Raw genomic sequence first — 27,251 nt, forward strand, 5'->3', positions numbered from 1 at the left:
ATGTATTTTTTAAATGTTAAAGTTTCTGTTTACATGTAATTGATAAAAATAAAAGAAAAAAGGAAAAATAAGATATATTGTCTCTAGAAGGTCTTTTGCATGAACATTTGAACTTGAATAATATTAAACTTTGGAGTTCAAGAATTGGTGATCTTCCCCCAAAACCTTCTTTCTCTGTTATAAAGGCTATAGTACAGGATCCACTACTTAGGAGATTTGAAATCCATTTCCCCCCTCCTTTTCTATGCATGAGAATATGATTCAGAAATAGCATTTTTTTTCAGGTTGCAAATAACCTATTTTTGTCAAGGACTTGTACTAGTACAAATATATAGCAAGTATATGGTACCCAGCATATACTGAGCATGGAAAGTTTATTCCCAGAAATTCTAGTCTATGAATTGTGTTCAGGAAAGTAAATAAAAAGAAAGAAGGTGATTTTGAATTGAGACTTGACAAAGTTTCCCTCTTAGAATCATTATGCATTTCCCCAGTAAATTGTTGTTATAATATTTTGGGAAAAGAAGAGGGAGCAAGCCCTTCTCCAATACATTTACTGGACTCTGTAGGTAGACTCTTCTCAAAATTGTCCATTCTACATCTCAGTCACTAATCTTTCTGAAAATAGTCACAAGTCCCTAGAAGACAATCATGAGTTCCAATGGTCCCATCACCAAGAGGTCAGGTCATTTGTCTACTTCAGTGGGAAGTGTTCTTCCAGCAGAAACCCATGTGCTATAAATTAATTAAATTTTGTTTGGGAGTTTAATGAATCAATTCCCTTTACATAGAATATTAATATAGTATTTTACAGAATAAGTGTGAACCATGGCAGTGATTGGATAACTGAGAGATGTGGGTTCAAGCCTGACCTCTGAAATGTGACTCTTTAACTTCTTAGTACAACAAGCAACTTTCTAAGGCTATATTGGTTCTAGCTTATATTTGTTTTCTAGAAGTTTTCTGCTTTGAAGAACATTTCCACATCTATATTTGTTTCATCTTGATTTATCCCTCTCTTTGTTAATCTGAACTTTTTTAACATAAAAAAGTGTCTTGGGCTTTGGTTTTAGTTTTGTCCCTTCTTCCCCACCTCCCACATTATTTACAAAACTAATTTACAAATTAGTTAAAGACAACTTCAGAGCTCAATGTCTATAAATTAAATGCCTGCCATCATTGTGACAAAAAATCAAGCACTGCTGGAATTTAGAGTGGTTTATGCCTTTATTTACTGAGTTAGCAAAAATCTGTCATTAGCCATTTATTATATGACTCAGGCCATGAAAAATGTTAAAATGTTATGTATAAGAACACTAAATTTCTGAGTGATTCTGTTAGTGGCTAATCTCAATAAATCTTCAGAACAGTTTGGACTAATTCTGCATAAGCCATAATATCCAAGTACATTTGATATCTTTCTTCCAAAGGTAATCTATATTATTATGTTTTGTTTAACCTTAAATTTTATCATAATAACAATAATAGCATCTATACTGAAGGCAGTAAACTGATTTGTGATATAAGACAGTTTCACAGGGCAATAACTCAGTTTTCTTGGGAATTAATTCTTTCTTATTATTTAATTAAATAATGTTATTTATTGAGTTATTTTTTATGAGGCCTACAAGGTCCAGACGGAGGATCAAAAAAATAATACTATTCAAAGATACAAAAACTACATTGTCATACGTGACTACTGTAATGCAAGGTGGCTAACAGAAACTTTTTGCTTCTGTAATTTCTAACGGTCACAAAACGTCAGTTAAATATCTTAGAATCTTCAGAAAGTCAGTTAGAACTTAAAGCTATAAATAGAGGTGAAGTTCCAACTGACGAAGCTTTTGCCTTCTGGCTTTCACTGTGGCTGGAGGCTTTTGCTTTGGCCTTGGCCTGTGCTTATTTTGTTTTGGGGAAATTTGGACCTATCTCATTTCTCTGGACCTCTCCCTGATCTCCCATCTCCATCCCTCCCCTTCCTTGAATTTCCTTTGGGTCCTGGTGGAAGGGAGGGCTTGGTCATTAGACATTGTGGGTTTAGTCTCTATAGGCTAGTAGAATATCCTCAAATAAGTTACCTCTAGTTTTATTGATTTGATAGACACTTTACTTAAAAGGCAGTCAAATCTTCCTGACTGGGAGAGCCGGACTCTCTCTGTCTAAACCTCTCCATCACCCATCCCCCACCATCACCCTCTCCCTAGCAGCAGTTAGAAAAACCCTCTCCCCTCTCCCCTTCTGACTGACCCTGGTATTAATAAATCCCCTTGTTACCTGTTCAAACCCTCTGGTGAATCATTGTGTTGAAAATTAAGACAAGGGCTCAAGGGGAAGGAATCATTTTTCTTTTATTTCTTGAAAGAACTGGGGGCATCCATCTTGGCAGGAAGTACCTACCTCAAGACTTCCTCCAGCCATCAGTTTGATTGGCAGGGAGGGGCCCTCTCGACCCCTCCCTCAAGAGACTTAGAAACCAACAAGAGAAACCCTCCAGCCAAAGCTAAACATTTCTTATTGGCCCTGGTTTCCTCCCTGTATCCTCTGTCTCAAGCCTCTGAGAATAAACCTGTCTGAGCTGCCCTCTCCTACATACCCCATTTCCCTTATCTCCTATGTACCTTCCCATACCTTCATTCCTCCTCCAATCACCTTATAATCTTCTAATAACTCCTTTATCCTTCCTCACACCCAAATTGTGTTCATTTGACCCTACTCAGGTTATTTTATTTACCTATTTCTTGATAACACTATCAATGCAAGGATATAAAGAGTATTAGATTATTTCAAATATCACTCCCTTTTTGAACTATGATTACAGGTGGGGTCAATGTAATACTCTGGAGCTTAAGGACATTTGATTATTGCTCAGTAAATTTGGGAGACAGGCTCAGTGAGTTGGCAGACTCCTTATCTCACTTTAAGGACTTCCTGTTCCAACTCAGGAAACAAAGAAAACAGTCAGACTATCCTACCTCATTATCTCTTCATACCTTTAGAAGTTAAGGGAGTCACTCTAGAGGACATGATTACCTCCCCATAACCTTACCTTCACAAGTAGGAGCTTGTGATGAGCTTATGCTATGTATCTTGCTGTTTTTGTTTTTGGTTTGTTTTTGTTTTTGTTTTACTGGGCTAGATTTCAAGCCTTTGACCAGGGGTCAGCAAAGTATGGCTCTCGAGCCATATCTGGCTCTTTTGAGGGCCAGATATGGCTCTTTCTGCAGGAGCCATAAAGTCAACTTTTTTTCAGGTGCTGTTACAGGAGTGCGCACTGTGAGCATTGTATGGCTCTCACGAAATTACATTTTAAAAAATGTGGTGTTTATGGCTCTCACGGTCAAAAAGGTTGCTGACCCCTGCCTTAGATTATAAATCCTGGCCATCTGCCATTCTAATCTGATGGATGATGGAGGGGGGATCTCTTGTCAGGAACCTGTATAATGTTTGTCTCTGTACCCAAGTTGTGCATTTGCCCTCTCTAGGCACTTGCCCTTGCTAAAAGCTGTTTCTTCTACTGTCACTTTCTGACTCCAGGTTTGTAATTTGAGTGAATGGTCATTTTTATCCCACTCAAATACAGGAACTAAAATTCAAAATGAACTGTGGTTAGTAAGAGAAGCCAAGGAGAATATTTTTAAGCAATCCTCTCAAATACTCAAGTGCATTTGAGATATTTGTGATTTTCCTTCATAATTAATCTAGACCAGCTTATTCTATCATCCAAAAACTTCATGATGTCTAGCACCTGTGACCAATTTTTATGTCTCTGCCCCTGCAAAAGTGAAAGGGGGTTGAGAATAGTTTAGGAATTTTTTTGTAGATTACATTAGAGGAGGAAAATGTTTTCAATGTCCTGCCTAATGGTTATGATCTTCTCCCTAATTAGCTAGCCTAGATCTCAGAAAACAGACTTAGTCTGTCACCAAAAACATACTGTCTTTCCACATGGTAAACATATAACAGAAATTGCTATACTATGATATGACTTCAGAAAAAGCTTTGAGGAGCTTATTTTTTAGGCTTTATTGAAAGAGAAGGAAGAACAAAGAAGGAAGAGGACTTCTTTGGGGATATGTGGAACAATTGTAAATGACAACAGAGAGAATTATATTCGATTGTTATTTATTCATATTTCATCTTCCTAGGAGAGTGACTTTTACAATGAGATAACAAAATGACCAAAATGAAATTGTATGCAAATTATGATCTAGTAAGACAATACCTAGTTGCCCTTCACTGAGCAGATCATCCAGGCCAGATAAATTAAAACTTTGGGTACTAAAAGAATTGGCAGATGTGATTGCTGAAATGCAGTCAATAATATTTGAACTATCATGGAAAATAAAAGTATTAACAAATTAGAGAAAAGCATATGTCCCAGGTTTTTTTTATTTATTACAAAAGCAAGCCATACAATATTAATTTCAGATAATGCTCATTAGGTTCTTGATATAACTCTGTATTAGCTGAAATTTAAATTTCTCCTAATTGGATATTAGCATATTACTGTTATTAATCTTCCCCATAGATGTAATTTTTCTTTCGTTTCATTTCTTCAAAGTCAAACTCAGACCACATCATCCTCTTGTAGATGTCTTTAATATCGTCACAAATTGTCTCAAAGTGAGTTGTAGCATCATAAGTACGAGAAAGATCTGGTTTTCTGTTCCCAAATCAGTTGGAATATACAGATCATTGATGCTAACAAATGGCTGTTTGATTGGCTCCAAAAGCTCTAACGATGGTCTGATTTCCTTCTCAGGTTATTTGCTTTCCACAGTAGTACTAACAATAGCAATATACTTTCCTTATGCAGCCACATTGTGTGCAAAAAATATTGCAAATGTAGATATCTGATTTCTGGTTGACCTGGTTCTGTGGAATGATGATCTGGTATGAATTGACATCATTGGTGTTCTTAATTGGGTGGCTCAGGATGCAGATAACTCTGATCACCTGGCCTACTTTTTTAACTCTTATCTTTTACATAACTAGGGTCACAGATGAGCTGCTTGCAATGGGCAATCTCTCCTTCAGATTTTACACCAATTGCTTGTCCATCTTTTACAATGATATCTTCAATTGTCTTGTTCAACATATAGGTACCTCCATAAATGGCACCTAGCCTTGCAAATCCTTACAGCAGCTCTCCAAGGCCATAGAGTTGATAAAAATATGGGCTCTTGCCATATTTTGCCAAAGAGTTGCTATAAAGTTTAATTGTGTTGATGGTTTCATAACATGGTTGATCTAAATCAGTGGTTTCCAAACTTTTTTGGCCTACAACCCCCTTTCCAGAAAAAAAACATTACTTAGCCCCCTGGAAATTATTTTTTTAAATTTTAATAACAATTAATAGGAAAGATAAATGCACCTGTGGCTATCACCGCCTCCCTGGATTGCTGCAGCACCCACCAGGGGGCGGTAGCACCCACTTTGGGAATCACTGATCGAAATAGTCATCAGTTCTATAAAGGGCAAGGGCATGACCAATGAAATCTATGACATTTTGACCCAAATCAAACTTCTTGTACCATCTCACATTGTAGTCTTCCTAGGATCAACACCCTCAAAAGTTCTGTAGTCTTTTTCATCAAAGTTGGCAACATATAGAATTTCCTGAACCAAACAGCCCCATCAGGCTAGAAACCAAGGCTTCTGCCTTAGTGGAAGGAACTTTGTAGATTTTCCCTCCTTTGTACACAAAGCTTCCTTCATTCATTTTGAAGTCCAGATATGGAGTGACTTCTTTATAAAGCAACATGTTAACCAACTGACTATTTGCCATAAGGAATTTAGGAATCAAGTCCACATTCCTATCTCTTCCCCTTCCCATTGAGGCTGGCAGTGATCCTGGTATATTAAACCTCTTGTAAAAATCTTCCAATGGTGTAATGGATGCACTTTCACCTCCATAATAGGAATTTCTATCCTTGTGAAGGACCTTCTTTCCATTTACTGACATGATCCCAGAAATGATGCATTCTGTGAGGCTGGTACCCAGAGCCATCATGTCATACTCCTCATTCATGGCAGGTGTCAGAGGAGGAAAAGGGGAAGGAAGAAAAAGAGGGGAAAGGCAGACCAAGATGTATAAAGGATGAAAAACTGACCCAAAAGGAGCTAATAGCAAAGCCCCTCACACCATTTGGTGAGCTCAGAGGAGATAAAATGGAGCAGCTAGGAGAAACTGCCCACAGCCACAGATTGGAAGAGAGGAGCAAGGGCTGCAGGAAGAGTGAGTCAGTTTTTTAAAAAAGTATTTTAAAAGGTCTATAAACTGCAAGTCAGAAACATTCTATGAGGTATTTATCTAATAGAAGCAGCATCTATTAAGAATAGAAAATCTCTTACAGGGTAGAATTTTTTGTTTGTATGCTGTTTTTTATGTTTGTTTTGTTGCTTACTTTTGTTTCTTTTCCCAAAAACATCAATGAAAAAAATCCGTCATATTTAATTGGGTCAAAAGACTAATGATAGCAGCTAACTGTTGCAGTAGATAAAATGCTGAGTCTGACATCATTCTCATCTTCCTGAGTTTAAATATAGCCTCAGACAAGCTGGGTAGCCCTGGGCCAGTCACTTAACTCTGCCTTATTTCCATATTTGTAAAATATGCTGGAGAAGAAAATGGCAAACTACTTCAGTATCTCTACCAAGAAAACCTCAAATTAATTCATGAAGAATTGAACATGACCAAAACTATTCAACAATAATAAAGAGACTAAAGCTCTAACTATTTGATGTACTTTCTTTGAAGCTAAAGTATAAAAAAGCCCAGCATACATGTAGTCAGTTCTCTTCAGGTTTCATGACTTCCTACTGCCATATAAGTCAATATACCTGATCAGATATGTCTCTATTCTGAGATCAGAAGAGTTATGTCTAGCTGAACCAGGACTGCATCTCTGTTGAATTGTTGTCCAAATGTTATGGCTGGCTATGTGGATTTCCTTTTGTAAAACTACTTGTGATTTATGTCTATTTCACTTTGTTCTGATCCAGAGTTTAAACCACTGAACTGGGTTGCCAGGAAAAGGAAAATAAGGAGAATGAAATGAAACCTGTCTTCTTGCCCTTCATTTGATTATTATGACCTCCTTAAAGCAATTCAAGGCCATCTTCTCCAACACTCAAGGAACTTGGGGACTCCACTTGGAAGTCCATGTCTTAAGGCCAAAAATAAATAAACAAGCAAACAAGTAAGTAAATAAATAAATAATCAAATGAATAAATGAATAAATAATTAAATAAATAGATAAATAAATAAATAAAGCCTAGTGCACAAGTAGCTGATAATTCTGCGTGTTGATCAATTCCCCCATGAAATAAATGTTAAACCACTTCTCTGTAAAGTATCTTGAATATGGAAAGACATTTGTTGAACTATATCAATACTGTATCTTTTCTGTGCTGAATTAAGTAAACTTCCTTTTGTAAAATATTAAATGCAATAAGCATCTCATTTTATTCTAATCCCAGACTTAACCACTGCACTGGCCTAAGTAAGACCTGGCTTAGAATAACGTCATTAATAGGGATAACTGGCAAACCTCTAGAAAAAGAAGTAGTAATTAGAAAGAACTAGAATGGCATCATCAAGAACAGATCATGCCAGATTCATTTATTTCAGTACCTTTTTAAAGCTATAAACAAAGTTTATCTGGGCTTTAGTCAAGCATTAGACAAATGCTAATTTAGTAGAAAATATGCAGATGTATGAATAATACAATTAGTTGGATTCACACCTGGTTGAGTAGACATACTCAAAAGGCTATTGATTCATCATTGATAAAGTTGGAGATATCCAGCAGAGTGTATCCCAAGGACCTGTGCATGGTCCTGTGATTTTTTAAAAATAATTTTTATTACTAATGTGGCTAAAGGAATAGATGATATGTTCATTACATTTTAGATGACATAAAATTGGGAGAAATAACTGCACTCTGGTTAGAAAAGCCAAGACTCCCAAAAGATCTTGAAAAGCTTGAGTGTTATACTAAGTATAATAAGATGTAATTAAATAAAGATAAATTTAAACTCGTACACTCAGAAAATAAATCAAATTCATTAGAACACATCACGAAGGCAATAGCATGCCTGAAGAAGACCTTGTGGTTTTGTTGAACCTCAATCAGAATATGGGTTAGCAGTGTGGTATAGAAAGCAAAACACTAAGGACATGCAGCATAATTTAAGGAACATAAGGGTAATAATCCCACAGCACTCTGCTCTCATTATCTAGAGAACTGTATTCAGTTATAGGTCTCAGTTTAAGGAAGTCATTAACAAGCTAGAGAGCTCTAGATGATGGTGACTAGGATGGTGAAGTTCCTTAAATCCATATCATGTGAGGGTTGTTTGAAGCAATTGGGGGTACCTAACCTGGAGAAAAGAGTCTAGAGATCTGATCAATTTGTTAAGGTATTTTAAGACTTGTCATGGAAGAAGAATTAGATTTATTCGCTTTTTCCCCAGCATGAAGAAGCAAGATAGACTTTTTATATCTTTTCCTGGAACCCCAGTTTTTGGGCTAGAGTCTTGTACATTTAATATATTTTAAAATCTTTGAAATTAGATATTCAGATATTCATATTACAAAAAATCACAATCTGGTGTAGGTAAAGAACAAAAGATAGGGAATAAGGAAATCTGAGTTCTAATATTAGGCCTAAATATAATTAGCAGGTTTACCTTAGACAATTCAATTATTTTCATAGTTCCAGTTGCCCATTTCTAAAATTAGACAGTTGGGATAAATAATCTCTATGGCATTTCTATCTCCAGAATACTTTGGTTTTATGAACCAATTAATTTGATTAATATTGGCATGATGATAAGGAGAAAAAAATCCAATAACTCACCTTTCAATATGATATCAACAAGAACATGTTCAGTAGTAGGGTTCCTGAAAGGTATAATTACAGATAAATGTCGACCAATACATGTTTGTATGTTCACTGGTTCCAAGGGTACTGGAACAAGGCCAATTCCAGACAGATGAAATATCCATTCTTGAAGCTGTTAAAACAAACAAACAAACAAACACATAAATAAATAAAGATAGAGGGCAAGTTTGGACTAAAGAATCACTTCTTCACACACTGTATTTAAATCATATAGTTTTTTGAAGTTGAGATGTCTTACATTTTGGTATTGAGAATGACTATCTAATTGTCTTGTATTTTTTTCTAGATACTACTGTACTTTACTAAAAGTCATTTGATTAGTTTTCCCACTGAGAAGGAAAGGGGGCTAATTGCCAATATTCAAATGTCTAGCTCATGTTAAAAGCACATACGGCTATTTATGGCAACATAAAAGAGAAACTCTAATGGAAAGCCTTATATTTCTGCTCAAGGCTTTTTTAATTAACTCACATCACAAACTGAGTCATAAACCCTGCATGTAGCTTCCAAAAGCTAGAACCCGATGCCAAATGTGTTGAGGATTTTATTATATGAGGGTAAAAAGACAATATATACTCTTGCCTTATAGAAAAGGAAAATAATAAACAGTTGGGTATGATATTTCTCATGCTCCATCCAGTACAGCAAATTTCATTTATGTAACTACAGTGTCCACCACAGGAATGGTATTGGGGCAACCTCAATGTGGCCATGAGCAGATCTAGATAATCATTATTTTTATATCTATGAGCTATGGCACTGATTTCCAAAACATTCATATCACTCTTTGTTTTTATTGTTTTTTAAATATATTTTGATGTGCTAATTACCTACATCTAAATGTTTCTTGAAGAATCATTATTAAGTCTAAGCATCAGTTTACACTCAGACATATAAGGAACCAGTTGCTGTCCCATATTATGAATACATAATTAAATAATTAACTGACTAAATCAATCAATATATCAATAAGAAAATTAAAATTCCAAAAAATAAGTTTGATATAGATGAATTTCTTCCAATTTCCATTTAGTGTTTTTAATTTTCTAAACTATCTAGATTTTGCTAAGCCTGAATACTAGTGAAAACTAGCAATAAAATTCATCAGTTTTTGAGATAATGATTTCCAAAGTCAGGACCTCCCCTCTCCAGATGTGGCTCTCTATCCATTGGGTCACCTATTTGCCCCAGTATTTTATTTGCAAAGTATATAAGTAGCTTCTTTTGCCTCATTTAATATTTCTCTAAAAAAAAAAGTTTTGAAATCTTTAAATCTTAATTAGAATGCTTGTGAAAGATAAGATAGGCCAGAGGTAACAGAACAAATATCATTTGCCCATGTAGGAAAACTGTAGGGGCCATCAGGATGGTCAGGAATCAGCAGAGCTTTTCCATAGGCATAGCTTGCTATGATCATGGACTTATGATAGGTTTTAGGAGCTTTGCTGATTTTAAATATCCCCTTTTCGTTTATTATCTACTACCCTTTAGGTGGAGAAAGTTAAATAAATCAAGGAAAACTGAGGTAAAGAATGGCCATGCTTGGGAAGAAAACTGAGTAAAAATGTGGAAAATTTGAAGTCAGTACATGATAGTTGGTGCATTCGAATAAAAGAGCCTGATAGAATTTCATTTTTATTGTGTCTTCCTTCTAATCTCATCTCATGTTAAAATTCTGTTGCATTAAAAATAGCTGCTATTCCGGCTATAAGTTTACTACTTGAACATATAATTAAACTGCCACTTTGGTTACAATATTCAAACAAAATTAATTTTATGATTTGAAAATTGTTGTCAAATGACTATAGCCTGAAGTTGGTGGTTCATTGTGTAGAACATTCCAGAGAACCAAACTAGAACAAATGATGTAAATAATAAGCATACTAATTTCTTTCAGATCAGCAAAGAGATACAATCATGAACAGTTAAAGTTTAAACCATAAGCACTGCTATTAGTTGATTTTAGATTATTCAGCTACTCAGCAATGAGATGGCTTAAAGTGTCAGTTAAGATACATTTAATCAGTGAAATCCAGGGAGAAAAAATCAATGCAGGTTTTTTTGAACATTAAAAGTTGTTCCAAAGTCCCAGATCTATAAAAAAAAACAAACTCTGAACATATCTTTAAAAAGAGGAAAGAAATACATCTTAGCTACATATACATATTCATAATAAAGTTACTATTTTGAAACATTCAAACAATTAATGCCTACCTGTGACCTGGTATCAGTTTACAGAGGATAACAATCAAAGGAATTAAACAAAATGGGAAAAGTAAAATTATTCAGGGATGAAAAGGGCAAATAGAAATCACAAAGGTTAGAGTAATACACTGAAAAGGTTGAGAGAGTCTGGACAAAGCAACTGAAAAGATGAGTTATTGATCAAAGTAGAGCTTCACACAAAACCCTGGAGATTCACCATTATTTGAAAGCAGATGTGTAGGATGACAGAAATCAAGCTTCAGGGATCAATTGGTCCATGAAAGGTTTAAGTGAATTATTTACTTGTTTTGTTGCTTTTGTAGTTGACGAAGAATTTAACTTTTAATTTGTAGGACACTCCTCTCTAAGCTATTAAGTTCAAAGTAGATAATAGTTGTGTTGTCTTGTCAAACTCTCTTTGAATACAGATCATTTTGATCAGAAATGCAAGCACAATTCTCAATAACAAGAAAAGCTGAGGTGGTTCTAAAAATCACTTGAAAAAAATGGTCCCAAATGCATCTGTGTTCAAAGAAAATAGACTCACTTGATCTTTGTTGTTCTCCCATTTGTGAGAGAAAATTCTGCTTTTAAATTGTTATGGAAAACACAGCAGGAGAAATCCAAAGAGGTTCCAAACCCAGCAGGTGGACAACCTTCTGTTAAATCCATGAAAAGATATAGGTAAACTTCACCAAAAAAAGGGGCAGAAAGAGCTAAATTATCACAGCATCATTGCCAGAATAGCCACATTGAGCTGATCACAAACACAGAGGATTGGAAGATAGAAACTTTGGAAATACAATAAGACACAGCAGAAAAGGGGCTCAAGACTTGGAGTCAAAGACCTGTGTTCCAGTACCAGCTTTGCCACTTGCTGCATGAGCCATCTGAGGTAACCTCTTGACCTCTCTAGGCTTGATTTGTGAAATGAGAGGATTCAGCTGAATGACCTTTTAAGGTCTCTTCAGACTCTTTAAGTTTTTGACCTATAAACTTTTGAGAACCAATTCCATTTTCTTGGGTTCTGCTCACAACACTGTAAAGGTGGATGACCACTAAACAATTTTGACATGAGAACAAGGAAAGAAAAAGCAAGTGATTTTATAAGAAAGAAAGCATTATTTTAACGCCCCACTTCTGCAATGGTGGCCCACACAGGTCAGAATTTTGGTTCTGCTATCTGATCATAATAAATAGTATAGTGCTTTTGAAGTAGATCAAAATAAGGGTGACTGATACATTTCCATCTATTTTTCACCCTTTCAAAACTGAAGAAAACAAATCCAGATGGCTCATGGGTAGGATGAGCTAACAATAAAAATGACCATTCTACCCAAATTAATTTACCTATTCAGTGCCATATCTATCAAACTACCAAAAACTTTTTTACTGAATTAGAAAAAACTATAACAAAGTTCATTTGGAAGAACAAAAGATCAAGAATATCAAGGGAAATAATGAAAAAAATGTGAAGGAAGGTGGCCTAGCAGTACCAGATATTAAACTATACTATAAAGCAGCGTTCATCAAAACAATATGTTACTGGCTAAGAGACAGAAGGGAGGATCAGTGGAATAGACTTGGGGTAAATGACGTCAGCAAGACAGTGTATGATAAACCCAAAGAGCCCAACTTTTGGGACAAAAATCCACTATTTGACAAAAACCGTTGGGAAAAATGGAAAACAATATGGGAGAGATTAGGTTTAGATCAACAGCTCACGCTCTACGCCAAGATAAATTCAGAATGGGTGAATGACTTGAATATAAAGAAGGAAACTATAAATAAGTTAAGTGAACATAGAATAGTATACCCGTCAGATCTATGGGAAAGGGTTAAATTTTAAAACCAAGCAATAGTTAGAAAAAATTACGAAATGTAAAATAAATAATTTTTATTATATTAAATTAAAAAAAGTTTTTGTACAAACAAAAACAATGCAACTAAAATCAGAAGGGAAACAACAAACTGGGAAGAAATCTTTATAACAAAAAACTCTGACAGAGGGAGGTCTAATTACTCAAATATACAAGGAGCTAAATCGATTATATAAAAAATCAAGCCATTTCCCAATTGATAAATGGGTAAGGGACATGAATAGGTAATTTTCAGATAAAGAAATCAAAACTCTCAGTAAGCACATGAGAAAGTGTTCTAAATCTCTAATAATTAGAGAAATGCAAATCAAAACAACTCTAGAATATTGGCTAAAATGGGAGAAGGGGAGAGTAATGAATGTTGAAGGGGATGTGGCAAAATTGGGACATTAATGCATTGCTGGTGGAGTTGTGAACTGATCCAACCATTCTGGCTGGCAATTTGGAGCTATGCCCAAAGAGCTCTAAAAGATTACCTGCCCTTTGATCCAGCCATAGCATTGCTGGATTTGTACCCCAAAGAGATCATAGATAAAAAGACTTGTACAAAAATATTTATAGCCACATTTTTTGTGGTAGCAAAAAACTGGAAAATGAGGATATGCCCCTCAATTCGGGAATGGCTGAACAAATTGTGGTATATGCTGGTGATGGAATACTATTGTCCTCAAATGAATAATAAACTGGCGGAATTTTATGTGAACTGGAAAGACCTCCAGGAATTGATGCAGAGTGAAAGGAGCAGAGCCAGAAGAACTTTGTACACAGAGACCAATACATTGTGGTAAATTGAATGTAATGGACTTCTGTACTGGCAGCAAAGCAATGACCCAGGACAAATCTGAGGGACTTATGGTAAAGATGCTACCCACATTCAGAGGAAGAACTGCAGGAGTAGAAACACAGAAGAAAAACATCTGCTTGAACACATGGGTTGGGGCGGACATGATTGGGGATGTAGACCCAAAACGACCACACCAATGCAACTATCAATAATATGTAAATAAGTCTTGATTGATCACACATGTTAAAACCAGTGGAAATGTGCATTGGATATGGGGGTGAGGTGAGGGGAAAAGTAAAAACAAGAATCATGTAACCATGGGAAATTTTTCTAAAAAATAAAATATTTAAATTTTTAAAAAAGTGTTTAATCAAGGGCAGCTGTGTAGCTCAGTGGAGTGAGAGTCAGGCCTAGAGACAGGAGGTCCTAGGTTCAAACCCGGCCTCAGCCACTTCCCAGCTGTGTGACCCTGGGCAAGTCACTTGATCCCCATTGCCCACCCTTACCAATCTTCCACCTATGAGACAACACAGCGAAGTACAAGGGTTTAAAAAAAAAAGTATTTAATCGAGGTTTAGAGAACTTAGGAAGTATGTTAAGTCTCCATCATTTAACAGTTGAAAAAAATGAGGGCCTAACTACCATCAAAATAGCCTCATCCAATTGTATAAAAAATCAAGCCATTCCCCAATTGATAAATGGGCAAGAGACATGAATAGGCAATTTTCAGATAAAGAAATCAAAAGTTATCAATAAGCACACGGGAAAGTGTTCTAAATCTCTAATAATTAGAGAAATCAAATCAAAACAACTCTGAGGTATCATTTCACACCTAGCAGATTGGCTAAAATGAAAGAAGGGGAGAGTAATGAATGCTGGAGGGGATGTTGCAAAACTGGGATATTAATGCATTGTTGGTGGAGTTGTGAACTGATCCAACCATTCTGGCTGGCAATTTGGAACTATGCTCAAAGGGCTATAAAAGAATGCCTGCCCTTTGATTCAGCCATACCATTGTTGGGTTTGTACCTCCAAAGAGATCATAGATAAACAGACTTGTACGAAAATATTTATAGCTGTGCTTTTTGTGGTGGCAAAAAACTGGAAAATGAGGGTATGCCCTTCAATTGAGGAATGGCTGAACAAATTGTGGTATATGCTGGTGATGGAATACTATTGTGCTCAAAGGAATAATAAACTGGAGGAATTCCATGTGAACTGGAAAGACCTCCAGGAATTGATGCAGAGCGAAAGGAGCAGAGCCAGAAGAACTTTGTACACAGAGACCAATACACTGTGTTAAAATAGAATGTAATGGACTTCTATACTAGCAGCAATGCAATTAATTCCTAGAGATTTATGGAAAAGAACACTACCCACATTCAGAGGAAGTACTATAGGAGTGGAAACAGAAGAAAAACAACTGCTTGAACACATGGGTCGAGGTGGACATGATTGGGGATGTAGACCTGAAACTACCACACCAATGCAACTATCAACAATTTGGAAATAGGTCTTGATCAATGACACATGTTAAAACCAGTGGAAATACGCAACTGCCATGGTGGGGAGAGAGAATTCGGGGGAGGAGGGTGAAGGGGAAAGTAAGAGCATGAATTATGTAACCATGTTAACTTTTCAAAAATATAAATATCAATAAATGTTTTAAAAAATAACCTCATCCAGCAGGCTTTCTTTTAAAAGCAAAAGCAAAGTAGATTAGTGAGATAATTATCCAGATACTTCAAACCAAGAAAGCTTTCACTCAGAATTTTCTGGCAATTCTATTAAGGCTTACTTTGGCCAAAAAAGTCAATCCCTTGCAAGATAGGATTAGAAATTTACTAGAAAAGACAATGTAAAAGGTTTATGTATAGTTGTATGCTGGCAAATGTTTAACAATTTACTCTTTGGGGTGGGGGGGTGCAATTCCATAGGGCACACTTTTAAGTTTAATCTACCTTATTAACATTTCCCCCATCACTTTCTTAAATCTAGAAAATCAACAACATCAACAAAAACAAACAAACAAAAATTCAAGGCTTGACTCATTTAAGACCAAGGATAATTTCAACTAAAAGTAAAATTAAATGCCAAATGCCTTCTGGTTAGAAAGATTGTTTCAATATTCCAGTATCCCAGATATACTTGGATAGTATGTTGATGAAATGATGAACGTATGACAGATGAAAACATTCAAAATGATACATTCACCAATTTATCCTAGATATGTAATAAGATAAGTGGTGAAATTGAGGCTAGGAAGATGTTAATCAACAATCGTGTCTTCCTGTTTATATTCTAAGCCTCTGGTTTTAAATTCCAGAAAACAGTGTAGAAATAATCCCATGGCCTGAAACATCTATCAAATATTAACATTCCATTACTTTGATATTGTGTTGTGATTTAGCCAAACCTGTTTACACTGAAAGATGAATGAAACTTGATGCTTAGCTCTTCCAAGGGCTGAAGGATAAAACTGAACAGGCACTTCAGTAGTGGAGTGAGGTGGCACAATAAACTATGAAAACACAGAAAAGGAAAATGGAAAAAAATTATTACTTTTGTTTGAGACATTCTTCTGTTTGCGTATATGTCTGTCTGTGTGTGAGTGCATACACCCGATACGGATGCTGATGCTGATGTTTATGTGATTAATGTTTTCAGCTGCTCCTATTCTCCACTCTTGGTGCTAAGATTGATAAAGCACACTGTAATAAACAATTTTTAGTGGTAGTCACAGAACATTTATCCCCCCCCCCAAATAACAGTAGGGTGTTATGGACTGTATAAAAAGAAGCTGTTTAGATATACAAGCTGACTTAAAAGCCTGATAAAAATATTACTTTTATTTTTAATGCTGTTTATTTCAGGTTACTGAACACGATGTCATACTATGTAGCAAGCAAGGTAAATTCAAAACAAATTAATTAGTTTCAAGAATAAAAGGAATGTCTTCAAGACCAAGTAAGCTTCTTTTCCTTGAAAATACAACCTAGACGTGGGGAACAACAGATTCCACCCTTACCCCTTTCCCTTTTGGAGATCTTGTAGCAATCAGTTCCCATGTGGTTTGAGCAGCCTAATCTGGTTGACTTAAGAGAAATCCAGGAAACAAAAAGGCACTAGTAGAAGGCATCCTTGCTAATCGTAAGTTCAATAGGAGCTGTGATACCAGCAGGATATAAAGGAGGTAACTGGACCTGACTCATCCTAAACTAGCTAGGAAAGGAAAAAAAGACACATTCAAGTAATAAAAGAAAGGAATATTCCCACATCATTATAGCACTTTGTGAGAACCTTAAGATTAAAGAGAAAGGGTTTGGGACTTTGTGTACTAAAACAGATGATTACAAATATTAGGTCACTCATTTGGTGAGGTACACACAAAAGGATAGTCTTTGAGCTCCAGGATAACAGCTCCACTTCTATTATATACTACAATATTAATTCTCTCGAGGAAGGTGAGATCTACCATCAATTAGAGAAAAATTCAGGTGTGGAAGTCAGAAAACAATGTACAGAATTGCCAGGAAATGAAACATGTGAGGCAAAAATGGGAGTGCTAGCCACTAAGCTTTAGGAATTTATAGCAAATCAGCTGAGATACAAAAGGCAGTGAAGACAACCTATGACAACTGCTATAGAAAGGGGATTGTGAATCACATAAAAGGACACGAGTGTTCAGGAATAAAACTTCCCCTCCCACTCTTTATGTGGGCATCCCAAACAGGGTAAGATATACTGGTCACTGGCCTGAGTGCAGTAGCAGTATAAAAGCTCTTTTCCTGCTGGAAAAAAAAGGTCTTGATTCAGATGTCTTTCTTATGAGAAGGTACAAGGCATAAATAAAAATGTACCTATATTTTGAGACTGATGAACCTTCATATTTGTAGGAGAAATTGGTGTTACCCATGGAGAAATGCATTAATATTTATGTTCTAAGGCCAATAGATGACCCAGAGAAATAAGGGGTCCATAGAGAGCAGTTAGACTCTTCATAGCAGAAGCAAGCTTCTGACACAAGGATTACAATAAGATGTATTAGGATTTTCTTTAGACTCCACAACAAATATTAAAGAAGTTTTTAGAGTAATACTCTGGAAAAACATTAGTCTGATTCAACTACACAAGCCATCTCTACCACTCTGCATAGAATTTACTCTTTCGTATCTCTTTAGAGTTTTTCTCTTCCTAAAAATAAAAATTCATACATTGCCTTATTTACAAAGTTTTTCTCACTCTTGCTCCTCCCACTTAGAAAAGACTCCCATTCTCCTTGAATCTTTCATAATACTACTCTTCCAACAAGATTTTTAGCATCATGAGGATAGAGACAGTAGTGTCTTTAGTTTTTTCTATCCCTTTCAAAGATGGGTGACTTACAATCGAAGTAATTCCTTAAATTTACCTTTTTAAAAATATTTTAATCTTGCTACAATATTTCTTTGGGAGGTAATATAAGACAGTGGAAAGACCACTAGTAGTGGACTAGGTATATGGGTTGAAATACAGCTTCTAATCATCCCTGTGTGGGCAAATCATTTAATTGACTTTGGTTCCAGTTTCCTTATCTGTAAAATGAGAGGTTGGGCTTGAGGGTATCATGGTTGACGCTTTATGATTATATAATTAAGCATTAGTTAAAGGGGCAGCCAAGTGCCTCAGTGGATTGAGAGCTAAGCCTAGAGGCAATAGGTGCTGGGTACAAATCTGGTCTCAGATACTTCCTAACTATGTGACCCTGGGCAAGTCACTTAACCCCCATTGCCTAGCCCTGACTGCTTTTCTGCCTGGTAACCAATATACAGTATTGATTCTAAAATGAAAGGTAAGGTTTTAAAAAAAGAATTAGCAAAATATAGAATTCTATGATTTTAACATTAGGAATGACCTTGTGGACTACCTCAACCACTTTATTTTATAAATGAGGCTAATGAAGTTCACACTAAAAGATTCCTATATCCAGTTTTTAGCAGTAAAAGTGGGATGAGAACCAAATTTTTCTAATTCTCAGGATAACATTTTTTTCCCACCAAATTATGATTTTGTACTAAAAGCTTTGAAAGGATTTGGTGACTTTTAAAATTCAATTGAAGCAAAATTGGTGTGTTACAAAACATAAAATACTATATTATTTGGAATTCTATGTTTTTTGCTAGAAGCTATAGCAAAGATAGTCATTTATTTTGCAAATATACTTACTAATGGTTTTTTGCTTGTTTCCAGTAAAAAATTTATAGGATTAGTGTTGATAACTGTCAATTCCAGGGTTTCTCGTGTAGTATTAACTAAAGGGATAGTCAAATTGATATTCCTGTAAGAAACACCAATGGATCACTAACATGACTTAAATTATTACATTGAATAAAATAATATTCAGCAAATTCTATGGCTTTTGTAGTTTAAAAAGCAAAAATAATCTTAGATGAATAGATTAAGCATTTAGATGTTGTGAAACCTCTGTATATTTTTTCATCAAAAATCTTCATCTTTTTTTTATATTTGGAAAAAGTAGCTTGCAGTTTTGTGAGTAATTGTGAAAATATTAGATCATTCACATGTCTACTCAATTGATTTTCCTTTAGCATATATCTGACCATGTCATTCAATAAATTCAGTGGCTCTAGGATCAAATATAAACTCCCCTATTTGGTTTGGGAACCCTTTTAAAACCGAAGGCAAACTTGTCTGTCAAGACTCTGTATCCATTATTCCTATTCCCACACTTGATGAACTAGACAAATTGGCCTTCTCCATGTTCTGCATTTATGGTATTTCATTTCTTGTCCCACTGACTTTGTACTAGATGCTCTCCTTGCCTGGAACATACTCTGTTCCCCTCCTCACATCCCTTTCATCGAATCTCTTTCTTCTTCCAAGATGCAAAACAAGCAATACCTTATACAAGGATTCTTTCTAGATCTTCCAGATTGCTAACATTCTCCTCCCTACCTGACTTTAACTTATTTTCTATTCTTTCTGTATATGTATTCTATTGATATTTATATATGTTCATGATACCTTCTTTTATAGAATGTAAAATCTTTTAGAGAGAACATTATTTCATTCTTTTTGTTTGTGTTCTCAGTAGAACATATTTTTTAATAAATGCTAATCGATTAACTGATTGTCTTAGAGAATAAAATGTAATACATGTATTGTACTATATATGTATAGGTCATGATCTTCCATCTATAAAATTCAAGATCTTCCATCTATAAAATTAATAGGACAGAAATTAATTCTAACCAAGTGACAAACAATACCACATGTATTTACTTTCCTTGCAAGAAATAGTTGAGACCATATAATTAACTGTTACTCTGAAATCCTTTTGATATGTAGTTTCTAAGCCATGATTCTTCTTTATCATCTTATAACCTTGAGCAATGATATCAAATTACTGTATATAGTGCTGTCCATTTATGTATACATTCTCTTCTAACCACATTTATTTCCAGTTCCCTCCCCCCTCTCTCAAACAAATATATCAAGAATAATATTTTATGTCAAGATGATTATACCATTCATTACAACCTAGGGAACATTCACTCTGTGCAATATGCATATTATGATTTTAATTATAATTCTGTGACCCTCCAACAGAATAAAATTAACATTAGGAGGAAACTGAACATCTAATCAGTCTAAATTATAAAATATAATCTGAATTCCTCTTTCCAGAAAATTAGATTAAAAAAAAAAACTAAATGAATACATAATGTTATATCTTAAAAGGGAAAGGGAGTGAAATACTATTCTTGGAAAATAGATTCTGAAAGAGACCACACACCAAAAGCTAGTTCCATCACAAAAGTTGACTATATTTTTCTCAAATGTTCAAAAAAATTATAATTAAATGAAAATCTATAAAATGATTAACCCAAATACTACAAGATGAGTCTAGTCTCATAGTTTTGTAAAGGAAAACCTACTCATTGAATATAGGCTTAGAAAGTCATTAGTACATTCTGGAATATGTATTAGGAAAACAATTTTTAATAAGGCTCAGACTGGAGTAATGGGATATTGATTTTTACACCACAATGTAAGAAATCATCAGATTTCAAGAACAAAATTTGACTCATGATTTAACTGAATCTGTGGGATGGTGCAAAATACTTAATATTTAAGTTTAACTTATTTGCTGTTTAATACAAAGGAACAAAATTTCACTTCATCTTGCCATTGATATATTTTATTTTGTTTCAAATCAAATTGTTACACTGAATTGAAATACCCATATACATATGAGACTCATGTCTTTATTTTCAAATGAAATGAATTAAAAAGCTATGGATGTCTGTCCAAGAGTAAGCATGAGCCAATAATTTATTAATTCATAAGAAAGCTGTTTTTATTTAAAAGGAGTTAAGATTAGGTATTTCACTAATCATTGCAATTTTTTTTATGGAAAGAGTACATAAGATATGAAGCCGGATTTTTCCAAATTGAATTTGTTAATCCTCTAAACTTTGATGTACACCCATGAAATCAAAATTGATAGATGCCTTACAAATATAGACAGGTATTAAATTTCATATTGAGGCAGGTTAATCACTTCACCTGCTTTGAGGTTAACTCTATTATTAACTGTGGTTGATTTTGCTTGGTTTATATTTTTTGCAGAAAAAAATCCTCCTACCCCAATACTTGAGTTTTTTTCCATCTGTATCCTCAGTATTAATATGTGATACATTGTATGGGAATCAAAGGTAAGTGGTTAAAAAGGAAAATTAACTCCTTGTTTGAAGGCCCTGTCTTTGTGAGGACAGGGCTGCTCCTTCCCAGTTCCTCCATTGAGTCTTCCCTTTGGGAATAGCTTCATTAGTCCCTCTCAGTGGAAGAAGGGACCCTATGAACCAGGTAGAAGGAAACAATAGGAAGATATAAGTCTTCAAACCTACAGTCTAAGGGAAGGACGTCCAGTTATTTCCACCAAGCATCAGCCTAACACTGCGTTTTTAGCTCTATTGTGCACAGAGGAATCCTTGACTGCAGGGATTTACATGTTTTGATTTTTTTCTCTGCATTCTGGGTTAGCCATGAATTTTTTTTTCAATCAACGAAATTTCTTTTCTTTATCTCCAGACACTCCAGCTGGCATGATTCCAAAACTTCTGGCAGAGTCTATTATTCTGTCTACTTCTTGGTACAACATGTACATCTTCACTATTCTTTCTCCCTATTCTAAACTGTGAAATACATACAAAGCAGATCGACCATATGTTTCTAATGCATTCATTCTGTTATTGAACAAATATTTATTAAAATTGTATTATGTGTCAAAAATATGCTATGCACTGCCGATACAGGGAAAGGCAAAAACAAGGTCTTTTTTAAAAAGAAGTTCACACTTAATTGGAGAAAATTATATGTAAACAACTACATGCTTCATACAAGCTTTATACAATACAAATAAAAGGAAATTTCAAAGGGAAGGCAATAAGAGCTGGAGGAGACTGAGGAAAGCCTTCTGAAGAAGGTAAGCTTTGAGGTGAGTCCTGATGGAAATCAGAAGTCAGGAGGAAGCCAGAAGCCAGGAGACAGAGATGCAAAGAGAGATTATTCCTAGCATGAGGGATATCCAGTAAAAGGCATGGAGGGGGAGCTAGGTGTTATAATAGATAGGATTCTAGGCCTGGAGTTGGGAGGATCTAGATTCAAATCTGGTTTCATACACTTCCAAGCTATGTAACCCTGGGCAAGTCACTTTACCCTATTTATCTAGTCTTTGCCTTAGTGTTATTAGTAAGATAGAAAGTAAGGGTTAAAAAAATTCTAGTGAAACGACATGGAGTCCGGTGATAAGGGTTGAGCAAGTGTAAATTAGACAAGGGAAGCTGGATCACAGAGTGTGAATGTTGTATAATTTCTAACCACAGGAATGCGAATGATGAACAAAGTCTCCAAATCATAAAATAAAGATAGGTTTATTGTAGGAGGGCCAGTCCCACAACAAAGCCAGACCTCTGCTCAAGACCAAAAGACTCCCAGCACTGTGAAAGACCTTCCTATGTACCCCAAACAATATCACAACTTATATACCAAGTTTAAAAAACCATGTTAAACATAGATCAGGACATACTTCTCAGTGGTCGAAGAAGTCACTTGATGATAACTTAGAAGTCACTTGATGGAAAAGGAGGAAGTGGTGAAGCCTGAACTAGTGACTCAAAGGAAAAGAGTGGGTGATGTTGGGTAGTACCAGGCTTCGAACCCCAGGTCAGGTTTATTTGAAAGACCATGATTATTGCTGAGGGTCCATACAGTAACTTTGAAGGGTGGGGTTGACACTAAGACCTGCTAAAGCAGTTATTTACTTAATTCAAAACCTTAATACTTATACTAGAATAATAACAAAAAGCCTACTAAAATCATTACTGTGTGGGATGAAATTTGTGCATTATTCCCCAATATACATTGATTAGCATTAGTAATTATAGACTGGCAACTTCCTACAGAAAAATAGTAAAGTTAGGTGCCCTCCACTAGGAGATATCAATCTCTCCTTTTGAAGAGTAAAAGAAACCCCCTTTCCAAGGAGCTTTATTAAATATATGTTAAAATAGGCCTTTAATATGCTCTTTTTCAAATGTGACTAAAAGACTATCCCCCATTTTCTTCTATTCCTGTGGTAAGAATTCTCCAGATGACCTAATTCCTATGAGAGAAATCTCAAAACTTACAAGTTATAATCTTGACTACATGTCCCAAGAAATATTGCAATGCTATAGCCCAAAGAAATATTTAAAAGGATTTTTCAGCCTTGGACAGGCCTAAAACCCTGACTTAGCTAAAAAATATAGAATATTATACAGATGACGGGAAATTAGAGGTAACATTGTGTTGGATCCCTGTAAAATCTGTAGAATAATATACACAAGATGGGAAAGTAGAGGTAACATTGTGTTGGATCCCTATAAAATCTGAGCAAGCCTAGGTATCAATGCTCACTGTTTCTGGGACCTCAGATTTGGAGTCTCTCTCTCTCTCTCTCTCTCTCTCTCTCTCTCTCTCTCTCTCTCTCTCTCTCTCTNCTCTCTCTCTCTCTCTCTCTCTCTCTCTCTCTCTCTCTCTCTCTCTCCTTTGCACCTACCCCCACCCCTTGTGAGGAATACTGGTTATGCCAGACTCATTCCCTCACCCTGGACCCCCATCCATACCCCATTGTGAGCATGCTACCTATGCCCAGGTAGTATGCCTCACCTATGCCCTCTTACCCTTATCCTGATCCCAAACATAGGAAAACATAGTCATTCTCCCTAATATAGAGGAGTTAATACAAACTATGAAAAATAAATTCTCACAATGCATTTAATGAACCAAACTCAAAAGTCAGAATGTGTATTTCCTTGGCAAAGGTATAAAAGAAATTAAATAATATTTCACATAAACTCTGATGGGATGGATCTAAGGGAAAACATTGTCTTCAAGTTCATGGTAAATGCTGAGGGTAACAATAATTAAGGGAAGTTGCATTTTGTAAGGAAAAGAACAATAGTTAAAGGACCAGAGTTCTAGACCTGACTATACTATTAAAAATATGTGAACGTATAATTGATATCATATTGCTCATCTTTTCAATGGGTAGGGAGAAAGTGGTTGGAAGAAGAGAATTTGAAACTCAAAAAAATTTGTAATGAATGTTAAAACAAGCAAACAAATGAGCTTTAAAAAATGACAAGCTTCTCTCTTGGCCTGTTTCCCCATATGTAAAATGAAAAAGCCCAATTCAAGGATCTCCCAAGGTCCTCCAGATTAATAAATGATGACTAATTGATTAAATGTCAGTGATCACAGGGTGAAATGTCCAATCTATGCATGAAGGAAGTCTATTTTTAAAAGTCCAAGAAAAGGCAATTATGATTTCATGGCCATATGAAAAGGGGAAATGAATGATGACTTGAGAATGATAAGAGGCCTTCGAAAAAGAAATTCCTAAAAAAATTATTTCCTAGAGAACAAAGCAGGGGGAAACCTAAAGATTGTCACTCTTATAATTGTGCATGGACCTATTCTATTTCCTCTGAATAATGGAAGATTTTTATTTTATATACTCACTATACTCATCACATTCCATATTGCTTTGCACACAGTAGCTAGCTGAAGGTTTGTTGAATTGAAAGGGGGAAAAATTGCACCCTAGGTAGCAAAAAGAATTTATAAATTCAATTATTGAACTGTTTCTATTAATTTTAGATGGTTCATAAGGGGACGAATGGTAGCCAAAAGATTGGAAATAGTATCAATTTTACCTTGCTTTAAATTTTCATAAAAAGAAGAAATATAGTTCTTCTAAAATACATACTCTTGAGTTTGACATATATCTCCATTAAAAATTTTAAGAGTGCAGCATTAAATGGACAGTTTATGGAAACATATAAAAGAAAATAGTGATCACTAGGAAACAGCATACTTTTACTAAGAAGAAATCAGCAGTTAATCCTACTCCTTTTCTCAACTATGGACCAACTATGCTTTTTCTATCATGATAACATCATTCAATATATATAAACATACATGCACACATATATTTATACATGCAAACATGCATAAATATATGTACATATACATATATGAATGTATTTATGTATGTGCAAAAATACATGCATACACTTTTCCATTATGAGATGTTGGTAGAAATAACTACAAATAGCATTGTATGTTAGCATGTATGCAATATGCATAGATATGTATTTATCTGCATACACATACACATAGGTATATATAAATACATAGATATTTATGATATCATACATAGTATAGAATCTAATATTAGATTCTCCACATTATAAGAAATGAATAGCATTTGCTGGAATATATTGTTTTCTATATGAAATGAATCCAATAAATAGAGAGGTCTAACATTCTACTTGAATGTTTAATGGAAAATGAAATTATCTAAGTTACTTTCCAATTTAGGTGATTTCTAAAATGAAATAGTGTATAAATGTAAAGGCAAGTGTTGACATTATATGTGTGTGTGTGTGTATGTGTGTGTATGTGTGTGTGGAGAATAATGTAAGAAGATATAAAATCTGGGTACATTTGCAATTTCATAATGTGCATTATAAAAACTGCTAGAGGATAAGAAATTATGATTGAGGTTTTTTTCCTGAAGGTTTTTGTAGTTTTGAAATGACATCTACTTCAACATATTTGTCGACTTATGAAAACAAAGAATATTTTTCCTAGGGATTTTAAGTAACATTATAGCAAAGTGAATTGAAGTAACCTAGAGGCACTTTGAGAATTTAAGTCCACAACTCTTAAAACTTACATTCTTCAAGCAAAGAGTTAAGAAAATTGCCTGTACTGTGTAGAGGAAAAACAAAAAGGAAAAAAAAAGGAGAGAAAAATTTAGTGTTTAAGTGACTGCCAAAAAAACAAGGGGCTGGAAGGAAATTTAAGGGGTCATCTAATCTAGCCTGACCTTACATACCGATTTCACCATAAATCACATGTGGATACTAAAATGAAGTTGCAAGTGCATGGTAAGAGGTTTTATATCAGAGATACTTAATAATTTTTGTTTTTAAAATACCCTGTCCACTTAACTAATGGACAAAATTAAAATTTAATAATACGTAATTGTTCTAGCTTTTGATCTATTGTTAAATACTGCTATTATTTCATCTTGGTCTTTCTATTTTACAATAGCAATGATAAAATATTTATCATGCCCCCTGGACCATTTAAAGTAGTTATTATAAAATCTTGTCAGAAAGATCTTTTATAAAGATATAAAATTCTTCCCTGGGTGATTAATGAGCAAATTATAATTTTTCATGTAGACACATGAATAGATTTTTCCATATATTTAACCAGCTGCAACAATTTTCATAAGAAAATATTTTTAAAAGAAGTAAAGGCAACATCTAATGCATCTGATCCAATTCTTGTGTAGATTTAATAAAAATGAGCAAAAACAACATAATAGAACACACATGAGTTATGGAAAATCATCATCAGTCAGGATCAGGCTTCCATTTATTTGGCATTAAGCAGGTAGGTGGCAGAATCAAAATTGGTGTGGGACTTGTAAAATTTGAGTTAAAATACTATCAGAGACATATAGCTGCTCTGTGACTGGGAAAATCACTTTAACCTCTCTCAGGCTCAGTTTCCTTATCTGTAAAAAGGGAATAATAACATTTACCTCACAGGTTTCTTATGAAGACTGAATGATACTGTATGTATATGTATATGATTATATACACATAAAATGTTATATATATATATATATCTCACATATATAGTATCATATATTATATTATGTCATGTCAAGTCAGTATATATACCTTAAGGTATATCAAAACTAGCTATTATAGCTCATTTAATAAGCTCTATTAACATTGTGCTAAGAGTTTGTCAGGGATTATGGTCATCAGTTATTTTGTTCTAAATGTCAAAAATGGGATAAACTAGCATTAAGGATAAAACAGATTCAGGAGAAGGACATATTAA

At 34.8% G+C, this 27,251-nt stretch overlaps 1 protein-coding gene and 1 pseudogene across 1 annotated transcript in view; both read right to left on the minus strand.

Moving 5' to 3' along the window:
* The window catches only part of CFAP47 (cilia and flagella associated protein 47), an 859,036-nt gene that overhangs the window by 206,446 nt on the left and 625,339 nt on the right, over positions 1-27,251 (minus strand). The window contains exons 54-56 of the mRNA XM_044669214.1: positions 18,984-19,095; positions 16,195-16,299; positions 8,865-9,021 (exon numbers count right to left, since the gene is read on the minus strand). Of these exons, the coding sequence (XP_044525149.1) occupies positions 8,865-9,021; positions 16,195-16,299; positions 18,984-19,095 (374 nt within the window). The remainder of the gene's footprint in view (positions 1-8,864; positions 9,022-16,194; positions 16,300-18,983; positions 19,096-27,251) is intronic.
* On the minus strand, positions 4,513-6,031 carry LOC123239565 (annotated as a pseudogene).

Source organism: Gracilinanus agilis, chromosome 3 (assembly GCF_016433145.1).
Source record: "Gracilinanus agilis isolate LMUSP501 chromosome 3, AgileGrace, whole genome shotgun sequence".
Lineage (NCBI taxonomy): Eukaryota > Metazoa > Chordata > Mammalia > Didelphimorphia > Didelphidae > Gracilinanus > Gracilinanus agilis.